This window comes from Arvicanthis niloticus, chromosome 22 (genome assembly GCF_011762505.2).
Source record: "Arvicanthis niloticus isolate mArvNil1 chromosome 22, mArvNil1.pat.X, whole genome shotgun sequence".
In the NCBI taxonomy this organism is placed as follows: Eukaryota; Metazoa; Chordata; class Mammalia; order Rodentia; family Muridae; genus Arvicanthis; species Arvicanthis niloticus.
Genome location: NC_133429.1, coordinates 32,870,629 through 32,885,271, shown reverse-complemented (window position 1 = coordinate 32,885,271; position 14,643 = coordinate 32,870,629). Strand labels below are relative to the sequence as shown.

General features: G+C 44.3%; 1 protein-coding gene across 2 annotated transcripts in view; it reads right to left on the bottom strand.

Annotated features, from left to right (window-relative positions):
* Positions 1-5,690, bottom strand: part of E2f7 (E2F transcription factor 7) — a 42,196-nt gene extending 36,506 nt beyond the window's left edge. For both annotated transcript variants that reach the window (XM_076920188.1, XM_076920189.1), the window contains exons 1-2: positions 5,481-5,690; positions 4,745-4,837 (exon numbers count right to left, since the gene is read on the bottom strand). In XM_076920188.1, the coding sequence (XP_076776303.1) occupies positions 4,745-4,837 (93 nt within the window). In that variant the 5' untranslated portion in view covers positions 5,481-5,690. The remainder of the gene's footprint in view (positions 1-4,744; positions 4,838-5,480) is intronic.
* Positions 5,691-14,643: the final 8,953 nt, after the last annotated feature.

Below are 14,643 nucleotides of genomic sequence, written 5' to 3'. Positions count from 1 at the left end.
TATGTGAGAAACTGCAAGTGAAATTGAGTAATGTGGTTGGGTTAGGACTGTATCATACCTGTGCTGGCTGGCCTTATGTCAACTTGACACAAACTAGAGTTATCCGAAAGGAGGGAACCTTGGGGAAATGACTCCATGAGATACAGTTCTAAGGAATTTTCTTAATTAGTGACTGATGGGGGAGGGCCCAGCCTACTGTGGGTGCTGCCACTCCCAGGCTGATGGTCCTGCTTTCTTGTAGAAAGCCAGGGAGAGCAGGGCAGTAAGCAGCACCTTTCGATGACCTCTGTATCAGCTCCTGCCTCCATGTTCCTGCCCTGTTTGATTTCCTGTCCTGACTTCCTTCAATGATGAACAGCGATATGGAAGTATAAGCCATAAAGTCTTTCCTCCCCAACTTGGTTTTTGGTCATGGTGTTTAATTGTAGCAACAGAAACTCTAAGACGACACCTCTACATCGACATTTAAAAATGCACAAAGAATTGTGTTGTGAGGGCAGTTGTGTTAGGGGGGCAAGAAAGTGCGCTATGATCTACTTAGACTCTGTGCCCCCTGTCTGTACTGCCTTCTGGACACAGTGTGGGGCAGAGCAAAATGGGATTAAAATAGTTCAGACCAGGTTATTCATTCTACCTGGTTCCATGTTTTCATATGTGTGTGTGTGTTTGTGTGTGTGTGTGCGCGTGTGTGTGTGTGAAGATAGGGTTCAGACTAATTCCCAAGGCTTTCTAATAAGGCTGCCTACTCATATGGTAGACTCTGTTTGCAACCAGGTCTCTTCAGGAATGACTGAGTCATTTTCCCAGCTGTTGGGAGCCATGCCAACACACACCTTTGGCTGGATTGCCTTGGCTAATGAGGGTCCACGAGCCCAGGACTACACCCACTCCTGGGAGGCCAACCCTGAACTCAATGACCGGTAAAAGTCCTCCCCAGCAAACAAAGATGCGGTCTCTTTACTGGCTCAGGACCTCTCAGAGGGGTCACCTTGAATTCCCTGCAGTGTAATCTCAGAATTCTACGGCTCACCTGCAGCTCAGTTCTGCTCCTTTCCTTTCCACTCTCTTCCTTCCTTAGCTTCAATCCTGGGCACTGGATCCCCGCACATAAAACTCAAGTGGGATCTGCTTGTTAGGAAATCGAAACTGCACCATCTTGGACATCACTTCAGTCAGAGATCGGAGAAAAGCCAGCCATAAAATAGTCTCATAGCTCTCAGATATGAAGGAGGCAATGAACCTAGGCTTATCTGCCACAAAGCCACCGTGTGATTATCAGCTCAGACAATGAAGGGAAGCACTGCCATCTATGAGATTCCGTGCAAGTGCATATCATTCTTATTAATAAGTACAGGTGCTATGGCTATGGGGAATTGTGCTGTATACTGCCACAGAGAAGGCTTGGAAGCCAAAAGATCTTGGTTTCCAACTTGTCTGCGTCTCTATATAGCTCTTCACATGTGGCCACCAGCTTTGTCAAGAACCTTGATGATAGTGGATTAACCTCTAGTGCCCTCTTCACACGCAGCTCACGCTATGTCCCACTGGTTTTCTGCCCTCCGCCACACCCAAGCTATTCCTCCGGACATCACTTTCTCTCTAATGCCACATGCAAGGCCTTGCCTGATAAAACCCCCACCTGTTGTTAAAGGCTCACTGCAGAGGCTCCATGTTAGGAGGTGTCTGGCCAACAACTCTCCTTCCTGTCAGAACATACTTCCTCAAAAGATCGATCCACACTGAGACCTCCCTCCTGTTATCCTCCAAGAGGTTCGGCAGCCATTAGTCTCTTCAAATCCTTGGTGTTCACCTGGGTCACCTCTTGGTTGCCAAATCAAACTGATGCTAAAACCATCTGGCTGATAACCACTGAAGTGGTTAAGGTTGGCAGTGATTCTTGGCTCTATAAAATCTAGACTGCAGCTTCCCAGACACCACTCATTCTAGTTTTGACTGTACCTTCTCAGCCTCCTCCATTGGGCTCCCTTCCCTACACTCAACAAGAATCCATATCCAGACTTTTAGCTCCTTTTATTCTCTCAGGACTAGTTCACCCAAACTCATAAAATGCAGCTTTAAGGTCAACCGACACGCTCACAATTCCAAGATTGGGTCCACGGCTATAACTTTTCAAGAGTTCTAAAGTCAGGCCACCAGCTGTTTCTTGCAGAGTCATCTGTCTGTATAGCACACAGGTATATATCCCAAGCTAAATCCACCTTCTGTCTTAGCTCCTCCTTAAAGACACTAATGGCCTTTAAAGGACACACTTGGAAGACAGGCATGGTAGTGTTAGCCTGTTATTCCAGACTCTCAATTCTCCTGCCTCAGCTTCCACAGTGCTGAACCGCAGGCATCTACCACCACCAGGTCCTGCATGGTCCCACTTGCTTGCTGGCTCCCCATCTCCTCACGTTCCAGGGCCTGAGGTGTATTCCCCCCAAGTCCAGTGCATAGACCAGCAACTTCACAAAGTCTTCTTAACAGCTCCATCCTTAACACTCACTTCTCTGTCCCAAACTGTCCCCTGTCCCCTTCCAACTTTTGACCTCAATGAATACAGTGGCCAGGACAGACACCAGAACGAAGAACAGTAAAACTGGGTGATAATGTCAAAGTTTTTTTTTTTTTTTTTTTTTTTTGGAAACAAGTTTCCCCATGAGTGATCGATCAGAAGATGTGTGGATCATATAGTACATGATGCAGATCTGGACTAATGTATATATCAAGAAAGATGTCCTCTAAAGGACAAGTGATTCAGTGATCCCTCCAGGTATCTCCCAGAGGGACCTTAGGAAGGAATAGCTTTGCCTCTTTGGCTTCTGGCCATTCTGGATTTCTCAAATGTTCTCAAAGGCCCAAATCTCATTTCTTTTGTCTGAAACATCCTTCTCACTAACTCTTTTAGGTAGGTTGAATTTCCTTACCCAGTAAGGCTTAACCCAAATCTTACCTACCCTTGAAGCTTCCCAAAGCCTATGCATGTATTTCTTCCTCCTCTAGTCTGTGAGTATAACATAGTTGGCTACTTTTGCATCTGGGTCTCTTTACAAAAACCCAATGGGTGAGATGCTAGGCACTGGCTCTGATTTATAAAGGTAACCAATGAACTAAGACAGGTTAGGCGATATCAAACCTCCTTATCTCTGGCTTTTGGAACACAAATGTTTGCCAAAAGACCTTAAAAATGTTTGTATATGGGGTCATGTAGCTGGTAAGTGGCAGAGCAGGAAATCAAACCCAGGTCTCTGTGACCGTCATGTTCCTTAGGAAACCTCTTTATTCTTCAGTAATGGGGAGAGGTCAAAGGGAACCCCAAGATCCCCACAAAACCACTCTGTTCTCATCCCTTGCCTCCTTTCTGAGCTAAACCCCAACTGATTCATTCTAGTTCAAAGAGACTGTTTAACCACTCTCCCAATTTCTTGGGTCATTTGAATTTCTCTGTACCCCCTTCCCCCGACATGAGAAAACTCATCACCTACCAAGGCAAACTGGGGGTGGTGGTGGTGGTGATCAAACCTTGGGAACAGTACTTGGTCAATCACTGACCAGAAAGAGAAGTGGAGTACTGAGAGAGACTTTATATATCACACACACACACACACACACACACACACACACACACTCCACTTTCTAGGCAGAACTATCCAAATTACAAAGAAAAACAGAAAAGTTTTATTTTGGAACCGCCAGAACCAAAACTTTGAGTATATACGTAAGGTTGTAGTCTTAGGTAATTTTTAAAACACTCTCTTTAAGGGCTGGAGAGATGGCTCAGTGGTTAAGAGCACCGATTGCTCTTCCAAAGGTCCTGAGTTCAATTCCCAGCAACCACATGGTGGCTCACAACCATCTGTATGGGATCTGATGACCTCTTCTAGTGTGTCTGAAGACAGCAACAGTGTACTCATATACATTAAATAAATAAATAAATTAAAAAAAAAAAACCACTCTCTTTAAAAACAATGGTGTCTGAATATACATGTCCACCCCCCTCTAACAAACACAGTAACTGCCAAATATTGTATGAAGGCAAAAATTTTTTTTTGTCACCAGGCAGGTTCACTGTTGATGCTAACCTAAAACTAACACCTGGAATCCAGAGAGGTTTAATGCCCAAGGAAGTTGCTACTGTAGATTTCTATTCAAGGTTTCTGAAACTGGTTTGTTACATCTGTTTGCTTTTGCTTAAACAATGCTCAGATTTCACAGCTATACCTTCTCAACAGGACATTTGCTTGGCTGATGCAGGCCAGGGTGGGTTAGACATTGCTGAGTGTGGCTCAGTGTATTTGAGGCAGAAGGGCTGTAAACTATTCAGAGTGGCTGGTGAGAGTCAGTCACATTGACCCCTGTATAGCAGGCAAGACTGTAACTCTTGGGAGAAATCTCTGCACTTGGTCCTTTAGGAGGAAGATGGTGTTTCTCAGCATTTGAACATTAAATCCGGTATTTCTAACTACAAAATTCTGTTGCAGGGAATTAGCTTTTCGAATTTCTGCAAAGCATCAGCTTAACCACCTTTTGAGAGCTCTACAGCATCACGGCATCCAGAATGCACCTTTGACTTTAGGAGCTGCTTCCAGCAGTGATGACTTAAGAGGAGCTGAAACAAAGGTCACAATGGCTCCATTCTCTAGAAACTCCTCTATAACGGTCACCACAATCATGTTGCATACAAGAAGAAATCTAGGCACCATCATCCGAGATACGGGAGAGACTATAAAGTATTCGTGCTTACCTTCTGTGCAGTCTCTGCATCTTCAATGGCAAAATCTACTTTGCTCTGCCTGGGGCTGATCAAGTCTTTTAGTGTTAAACAGTTTACCTCCATCTGGAACACACAATTATATCAGAAGATGATTTCACATTTATTTCTCCCTCCAACAACCACACCAACAAAATGCCACTTGTGAACATCAACCTCCCCTTCCCTAGGGCATTCCTGGGATTTTCCAAGAATGCAGACACCCTCCATTCCTCATTAAAACTCACACGAACACACACTTAAAATGTACTTAGAAATCAGTGGAAATCTGGGAAGAAGAAGAACTGAACAAAAAGTAACTCCTCCCGAAAAGCAACAGGCAAAATAGTTACCAAGTAAGGAAGGTGTTAGGCAAATGTCAAGAAAGTTACAAGGTCTCCCAGGTCAGTTAATTTTGGCGCAAAGAACCGGGAGGAATTCAACTTTGAGGGGGTTTGATCTAGGGGGTAGACTGAAACCCGATCTGGAGACCAACCCATGCGGGAAGCGCACAGCTCCTCCCTAGGCATCTAAGCACACCCCAAGTAAAACTCTTCCCAGGGAACCCCTTAAATCGTGGGGGAGGGGCCGGCCTCCTTCACCCAGCGCTGCAGCCAGCACAACCCCAGGGGCACTTGGACCCAGACCCTGTGGGGTGGCAGCCAGGGCGGCGGGTAACCCTTCTCCGCATTCCCGCCTCCCCATCCGCGGGGCCCGCACGCTTCCTTACTGTCGCTGAGCGATGGAGGCTATCTCCGGGGACGCCCGCAGCCGCACGCGTGCGTGGGCAGAGCGTGTAGATCTCAGCGGCCGGCTGGCGACATGGGCAGGGCAGGGCAAGGCTCGCAGATCCTCCGCTCCACCCGTGGCGTCCGCGTAGCGACAGCGTTTCCTACCCGCCTAAGCCAAGCTCCAGCCCGGGATCGCGGTCCCCGCTAAAACACCTCCTCTGGCGCCTTGAGACTGAATTTGAGCATTCACCAATGAGCGGCGGCCGGCGGGGCGATGCCGACCAATGGCGCGGCGGCACGGCCCGAAGCCCCGCCCTCTCGCTGTCTTGGCGCTCGGCGCCGCGCCTTTCCTCCCCTTCGCCCGCCCGCCGGATTGTTGTCGCCTCGCCCCCCCCCCCTTCCGGGTACCTGGAGGAGGCGGTGACGCGGGAGCGGTTCCCGCGGGGACGCGGGCGCGGACGCGGGAAGCCAGGGCGGGGCGGCGCGGGCCGGCGCGCTCTCCGCGGGGCGCCCTTTTGTTGTTGGGGGGACCAACCTGCGCCGGCCCCCGAGCAGCAGATGGAGCCGGGGAAACGATCCGCACGCGCGTGATGCTGCGGACGCCGCCCTGCCCCCAGCAACCTGCGGCAGCGGAGTTGCCCGGACCTGCCAGGGCGGCTCCCTAGCACCCGGCACCGTAGGGTGACATGTGAACCCTGGTTAGCACCTGGGCTGCGAGCAGATGGCACGCCCGTTAGCCCTGGGAACATCCCCGGCAAGCTGCACCAAAGGGGTTTTTGCAAAGGTTTCTTGGTGTTTCCTTCCCAGAGCTTTAGAAATGGTCGAGGATGTGTTATTAGATAGTTTCTGGTAAAGGACTAGCTTGGGGGGATGGGGGGGGCAGTCAAGACTATCTGGAATATTACTGATTTCTATTAGATCTTTCACTTCCTTCGGTTTCTTATTTAAAATATGAACCTAAGGAAAGACTGCTGTTTTAGGCCCCTCCCTAGAAATTCATGTTTAGAACCGTTTTGGATTTGCACAAAAAAACAAAACAAAACCGAAAAGATACTTTAAAGAGGTCACTCACATCTAGTACCCAGTTTCAGCCACTTATGCAAGTAGAGAACATTTGTTAAAGTCACTATTTATTCAGGTTTTCTTTTATTTCCAAATGCCTTTTATTACCCGTTCGAGGACATCGCTTTTGTTCACATCTCCTAAGCTCCAGGTTGAGTTTCTGGTACTGATCTCCGCACTTTCCCCGAGTACTGTTATTTTGTAGGGTACCCTCGCTGGGATTTATAACGGCCTCTTTAACACATGCCCACCAGTGTTTCCCCACTTGAAAACTTCAGTGCAAAACTATCCTTCTCGTTACTCCTTCTTAGCGGTTCTGTGCAAAAGTTCCACCCTTCATCCCTCGGCTCTCAAATATGTACAATGAGCCGTCTGAAGAATTCAAAATATTCAATCAAGTCCTTCAGTTTTTACTCCAGGTTGCTGGTAAATATAGCCAAAAAATGGCACTGGACCATACCTTAGAAAAGATCAGAAAGCATGTAAAACAATCAGCACGGGCAAATAAACAATAGTAGTAAAAATATGTCTATGGCAAATAACAATTTGAAGACTATAGGGATGGCTCAGCCATTTAAGTGCTTGCGGTGTGAGAAGGACCAGAGTTCGATCCCTGGTGCCCAGGCGAGTGTGGTGATGCCTGTCCTTCCAGCTCCAGCAGGCACAGACTGATCCCTGGGGCTTGTAGGCCAGCCTGTCTAGCCTAATCAGTAAGTTCCAGATAATGGAAAGACACCCGTGTCAAAAGAAAGGTGTGGGGTTGGGGAGATGGCTTAATCAGTAAGGTGCTTGCTAAACAAGCAGGAGTGTTGGAATTCCCAGCACCCATTTTAAAAGCTGGGGGTGGGGTATTCTGTAACCCAGGCTGTGGAGACCTGATACTTCCAGAAGGTCATTGGACAGTCAAGCTATCCTAGGTCAGTGACAGTCCCTGTCTCAAAGGGATGAATAAATGAATAAATAAAATGTATAAAGTTATTTAAAAAAAAGACATCTAGCATCTACCTCTACTTCTCTCTCTTCCTCCCTCCCTCTTTCCCTGCCCCCCTCTCTCACACACAGACACGAACACACACACACACACACCAAAAGAAAAATTTGAACTGAAATCTATCTTGTAAATGGGTAGAGAAGCATGGGGACATGGAAAGAGTAAAACTGGAATCTACTATATTTTTTCCTCATGTAGATGGAGAATTTAGATGAGGAAATGCATTATTTATGACTGTAGTAGCTTTCTATGGCTGCTACAATAAATTTACCATAAATGACTGTCTTAAAAAAACAGTTCATATATATAACATATATAAACATTACATAAATACTTTTATTTACTATATAAATTTAGAAAGTCATCTAAATAAAGTAATCCCCATGGGTTCCAGACTTTATTACATAGATATACATTTTCAGGGGGTACCATTCAAAGACCCATACACCCAAATTAAAGCAACAAATAAAGCCCATTTATTTCTCTGACATTGCAAAACTTATGTGCTTGTTTCATTGAGATTATAGAGTTTTGTGTCATCGACATTTTAAAAAAAGCCTTATTTCTATCAGTTTCAATTCAAGAGTGGTGTCTATTGAGTTAAGAACTGGACATGTAATTTTAGATTTGTACATTTAAGTAACAATGATCTTAGGTCTGGAGAACAATTGGAAAAGTTACAGTTTGATCGACATGCTCAGAGATACTGTTCTGACACACTTATTAAATGGATCCTTTTAAGTTCTAGAATTCTTATCCTACCAGTGTCTTGGCTGATCAGATGATATGTGACAGCCCCTACTTTTGGCTCCTGCGTGTGTCCCGATCTTCCCTGAAGGTCAGGAGCTCCAGGAAGTTGGACTTCTTTGTTGGTGTCCTCAGGGCTCTAGAATGAGTCTCAGCTGGTAAAGAGGATAACCTATCATAACAAGCCTAAGAAGGAAGAGGCTATCAATTTCTTTTCAGATGCAGTGGGCCAAAGTTCAGCCATATTCCAGGAGAGAAGACACACACTCTTACCTCTCAACAGGAGAACCTGGGACCGTTTTAAAAACGGATACATCCGGTTTCATGTCAGAAACTTAGTATCTAGATAAAAAACTGTTGCATCAGATTTCATGCCTGTTGAAAAGTCACGGACTAGAATGTCCTACAATCACATATTTGGCATCAGTCCCCAGATAGCCATGATGTGCTGAACTTGTTCTCAACCTAGTGTGTGCTTTAGCACCCACTTCAGGAGATGCCTGAATATTTCAATACTTGAACCCCACAAGCAAGTATTCCCCATTCCCTTGATCTTGTGTTGGACTTGAGTACTGAGCATTTTTAAAACACCCAGTGCATGGGTTTTGAATCGTGCCAGGTGTATGCTTCCTTGTTGGTTGCTGTGGATTCTCCTGATTCTGTGGTTCAGCAGTGGATCCACAGATCCCATCAGTGAGATCTAGGGTTAGGTCGATGTGCTGCTCTCTGAAGCAGATGCAGAGGTTTTGAGGTCTTTCTGTTCCACGGATGAAAGAGTTGTGGTTGTGAATGAAAACCTTTGATGGATGAGGAGAGTGGGTGAGAGGCGGGAGGGATGCAAGAGCTGGGCAGAGCGGAATTCCTACAGATGATGCCTGACACTCTCCATCATGCAATGTATGAGTCTCCAGGGGTTGCCCCTAATGCTGCACCCTGTTTATACAGTTCCTCATGTGGTGCTGACCCCCAACATAGTATTATTTTCATTACTACTTTGTGATGTACTGTTCACTATCATTATGAATCATAACATAAATAGCTGTATTTTCCAATGGTCTTAGGTGATCTCTGTAAAAGAGTTGGTCAACCCACAAAAGGGTCCCGACCCACAGGTTGAGAACCACTGCGTTTCCCCCAAACCTGCAAATTTACCATTTTGGGGTTTTGTTGGGTTTGTTTGTTTGTTTTTTTAGGGGGGGGATCCCGAACACCAAGATTTTCAAAGTCATGGTATTAATCACATTTTATGGAAAGAATACATTGTAGTGAAGTAGAATGGCCAGGGTTGTCCAGTCAACGTGTGAGCTTCCTTTGTTATCTGCCTCTTCTTGCACGAGCAATGGAAATAAATTGCTCTTAATGCGCCATCTGTGCTCCCAAGTACAGCTGCAGGTTTCAAGTGACAGAGGGCTCTTGGCTTTGCATCCTGGCAATTCTTAAACCTCACTTAACAGATCTGTATAATAGCTGGATTATAATAGTGGAAAGATACTTGGTGTGTTTACGTGTGCATCTAGGTGTGTTGCTGTGTACTCGCTGAAGGAGGGATGGAGGAGACTGTGCTGAAGTCTAGACTAGATGACTTTGGAGTTGAGTGGTTGCAGGTTTAATCCCCTGTACTAGGACAGTGTGGAGTAGGTGAGAGCTATTTGTTCTGACTGAACAAATACTCCACCACTGAGCTATGTCACCAACCTTTCATTTTTGACACTTAATATTCATTTAATATTTATTTTATGTGTAAGGGTGTTTTTGTTTGTATGTATGTTTATGCACCACTTGTGTGCCCGATGCCTGCAGAGTCTAGAAGAGGCATCAAACTTGTTGGTTCCAGATGGTTATGAGCCACTGTGTGGCTACTGGAAATTGAACTTGGCTCCTTTGGAAGAGTAGCCAGCATTCTTAATTGCAGAGCAATTTCTCCAGTTTAATTTTGAGATAGGATCTTGCTAAGTCCTGCAAGTTGGACATGAACTCACTCCATAGCCTTGGTCACCTTGAAATGGTGGCCTTCCTATTTCAGCTTCTGTGGTAGCTGAGTTACAGACCTTCATTACCGGACTAGGCTAATTGTTCCTCTTGAACTGAGAATTGCTGTTTCAAACGGTCTTTGAGCTGGGCATGTTCCCTCATGTCTTTAATCCTAGTACTTGGAAGGCAGAGACAAGGCTGATCAACACAGTAAGTTCCAGGTTTGCTGGGGCTACATAGTGAGAACTTGTCATTAAAAAAAAAAAAAGTCTTTATCATCAGTCATTCATGGATATGAGAACCTGATGCACTAGCTTCTCTAACTAGAAGCAGGCCAGAGAAGGTAAACATTTGTTTTTGATAGATTCTGAGCAACCCAAGGAGCATGAGTCTCTGATTGGCTCATGACAATACAAAGAAAAGAACACTGAAGGTTGGTTATGATTCCCATCCTAAATGACATGTAGATGTCCAGCTGTCCCAAGGGAGGTGCCCAAACTATGAGTGTATGTCCCATAGGGAACAGGGGAATTCATTTGTTGTCACCCACAGAGTCCCAGGATTGTTTGCACAACAGAGCAGGGCCAGTTTTCTTGGAACTATGAGTTGCACTCTCAGTACATGGAAAGATACTTGGTGTGTTTATGTGTGCATCTATGTATGTTGTCATGTACTCACTGAAGCGGGGTGGGAGGAGATTGTGCTGAAACCCCCTAGATCTAGACTGGATGACTTTGGAGTTGAGTGTGTACTGGAGTCGGGATGGGTGTGTGCACGGTACTTTTTTACATCAGACATTATTTATGCTGCAAGCTTGCTCATGGTGTTTGGAGGAGTAGTAATGATGGACACACTGGGTAGTAATGATGGACTGACTACTGCCCTAGAACTGAGATTCTGGAGAAAATGATGAACAAACTTCCTCTGAATCTCCAGTCCTCTACAGAAAGTAAAGAATTTACTTTGAGAAAGCAGAGCTACAAGTATTTGAGATTAAGGTTGACCATGAGCTTTCTCATGGAATAAATGGTTTCATGTCGCACTTAGGGCTTAGTTTCCCCTATGTGGCAGGCTAAATTGGAAGACCCTTGAAAAGCCTGAAAATTTTTTTATTTTAAATATTTCTTGGACGCTTAGTTTAGTCTCTGAAACCTCTTTCTGCCTCTTAAAATTATTTTCTACTAACTCCTAGTTAGTACTTGATTAGGATCAAGCTGATTACTTGATGTGAGATTTGTAAGACTATTTCTGGAATTACATGTTTTATTTCTATATTTGATCAAATGGAGTACATCTCTATTCATTAACTCACTTTATGAATATTTACGTACACACATCCAAATTTTAATAGTATAGCTGTTATAAAGTCAGACCAAATACTAACTATGTGGCTTTCTTGTTTCTCAGTTTAAAATTAAATGTCTGGGTTTAACTTTAATACCCATGAAACAGTATTACTTAGTAGAATTTAATTACTATAATACTTTGTAGGGCAAAATAGAAACATTTCCACTATGTAGCAGAAAGATGAGTTTGTAGCAAAGGGGTAAAGGAGAAAAGACTGGGGTTAAACTTCATTTCAAATAAGAAAAATGTCGATTTTAAAAAATATGTACATAACTGATTTATATGACACTGTATAATAAATATTACTCTTGCATATATTACATTTTATGTGGTAAGATATAAATAACAGAAATTAATGTGCACGTGCAACCTATAGCAGCATCATAGCTTTCTTATATGTTTTTATTCATCCTTCATTTCTCTCTCCAACATCACCATTTCTTCCCATGTATCCCCCTGTCATTCATGTTTGCTCGCTTGCTCTCTCTCTCTCTCTCTCTCTCTCTCTCTCTCTCTCTCTTTCTCCCTGTGCCATCAAATTCATTTAATGCTGCCTGCATGTGCATGCATGAGTATCAGGGCATCTACTGAAGCATGGGAAACCCACCAGTGACCACATCCCAAAGAAGATGTGTTCTTCAATTAAGGGTGGGTCTTGTGAGATCCTCTTCCATCTATATGTGAATTTTGACTGACTTGATCTTGTGCTGGTCTTGGGTAGGCAGTAAGTTCCAGATGAGACGGCCACATTATATATCCAGAAGAGAGCATCTCACAGGTTTCTACCCATCCTCTGGTTCTTACATTCTTTCTACCTCTTCTGCCACAATGCTCCCTGAGCCTTGGTGTAGAGGAGGGAGGGTGACTGACTGAGAGTCACTTTATTATTTGTTGAGCTTTTCTACCTTGAAGAAACAGCAGAGATGGTGTATTGGGCCCAAATAGATAGATTGTAGTGCAGATTGTCATCCTGCAGTCTTGCTTTAGTTAGGGTTACCATTGCTGTTCTTGAACACCACGGCCAAAAGCAACATGGAGAAGAAAGGGTTTATTTCAGCCTATAGGTCCACATCACACTCTATCACTGAGAGAAATCAGGTTAGGAACTCAAACAGGGCAGGAACCTGGAAGCAGGAACTGATGCAGAGGCCATTGAGGAGTGCTGCTTATTGGCTCGATTCTCCTGTCGCAGCAACAACCATGAACTAAAGAGGGGTAGGAGGAGAGAGAGAATGTGAGCAGCAGGTAGAATGGTATGGACTTTTGAAATCTCCAAACCCATCCCCCAGTGACACACCTCCTCCAACAAGGCCACGCCTCCTAATCCTTCCCAAACAGTTGAAGTGGATTCACCCATTTCAAACCAAGCAAAAAAGTCTCTTACAGGTGTACCCTTCATTTCTGGGTTATAGTTCATGCCAGACATAGTCAAGTTAACAACCCCAAAATAGCCATCACACACCTCTGTCATGTTTAGTACTCGTTGCCTTGATTTCTTCCCCTTTAGACCTAGTTCATTTTAATAAGCTGATGGCATGCATGTCCTTTATGTGTCTAAGTCCTCTTTATTTCAGTTATTCAACCTTCTCTTAGCTGAGGCAGTGGCATTCTGCTTGCTCTTTTGGTCTAAAGCAGGATGTCTTCTGGTTCTCAGCACCGGTTCCTCGCTGGATAGCATTCCCATGTGCTCACTGCTTTCTTAAGCTCACTGACATTTACTCTAGAAGTTTGTTTTTACCAGTTTACTGGTTAGTTTTCTTGTAGCTGTTAAATATTTTATAGATATTTGCAATCACAATGACATAACGCCAGAATATCCCTTAGGGTGAATTGTTCTTTTTTCTCAGACTTTGTGTAATTGTTTGATCTTTTTAAAAGTAATTAAACATTGCAAAGAAGACCACAGTCAGAGTCAATAAAATTCAACCAAAATTTCTGGTTTAAGGACAACATGGTTATGTGAATATCTTGTCATTTTCCTAGTGCTTCTTTTAAAGGCGTGACATGTTATAAACCTCCAGGATACGTAACTGAGAACACAGAAAAAGAGACAATGTGAGGTGCCATATTACCTGTGAGACTAAAATTTAACAGGAGCAAGATGTAAAATTTTTATAGTGGTAAAAAAAAAATCAGTGGGCTCTTATTGTCTAATGATTCAAAAAATATTATTGTGTACATATGCTTGTGAACACACACACACACACACACACACACACACACACACACACACACACAGAGGTCAGATAACAACCTGTGGACTCAACTCTTTTCTTCTACCCTTTACATGAATTCTGGAGTCCGACTTTAGTCACCGGGCTTGCCTGGCGAGTACCTTGTGCAATGAGCCATCTAGCAGTTTCCCATGATTTCGTTATTTCTTAATATTCAATTAGTCCCTCAGAGAAGGAAAACGCCATGTCCTTGTCGAGAGACAAATGCTGGATGACTGCAGACGGGGTATTGCAATGTTCTACTTTAAAATGGCAGTCGATAGACTTGCATAGTCTGATAGTTAATCACCTTGTCTGCTCCTCAGTTCCCAGCTATTCGACTAAACCGTATTACGGCAGTTACTGTGAAGGTGCTTCACAGATCTCTTCCTCATGGAACTTGGAGAGTAAGTAAAACAGAGTGACTTCTATAACGTGCATGGGCCTCGTCCAAGGAGAGAGGCCATAGACAGAGCAAAAGGGTGAGCTTCTCCAAGGGGGAAGAGATTGTTTTGCCAGCACACAGACTTCACACTTCCTGTGCCAAATCTGCTTCCCCTGGTTTAAGGTGTACCGCCTTTGGACTCAAGAGGCAACTGTTTCTGGAATTTTCCACCTGCCTGCGGCTCCCTTTCTGAATTGCTGGCCAATTCTTTTAGACCAGTGTGTTTCTATAAACATGTCCTGTTCTTTCTGAGTATGGAAGACCCCTAACCAATATAGGCAGCTTAATTCTTGTTTTTTTTTTTCCAGGAAGTTGGCAAGGGTAATTACAGGTGGTATTTTGACCTGCCCCCAAGTCCTGTCTTTCAAGTCACTGGCAATCTTATT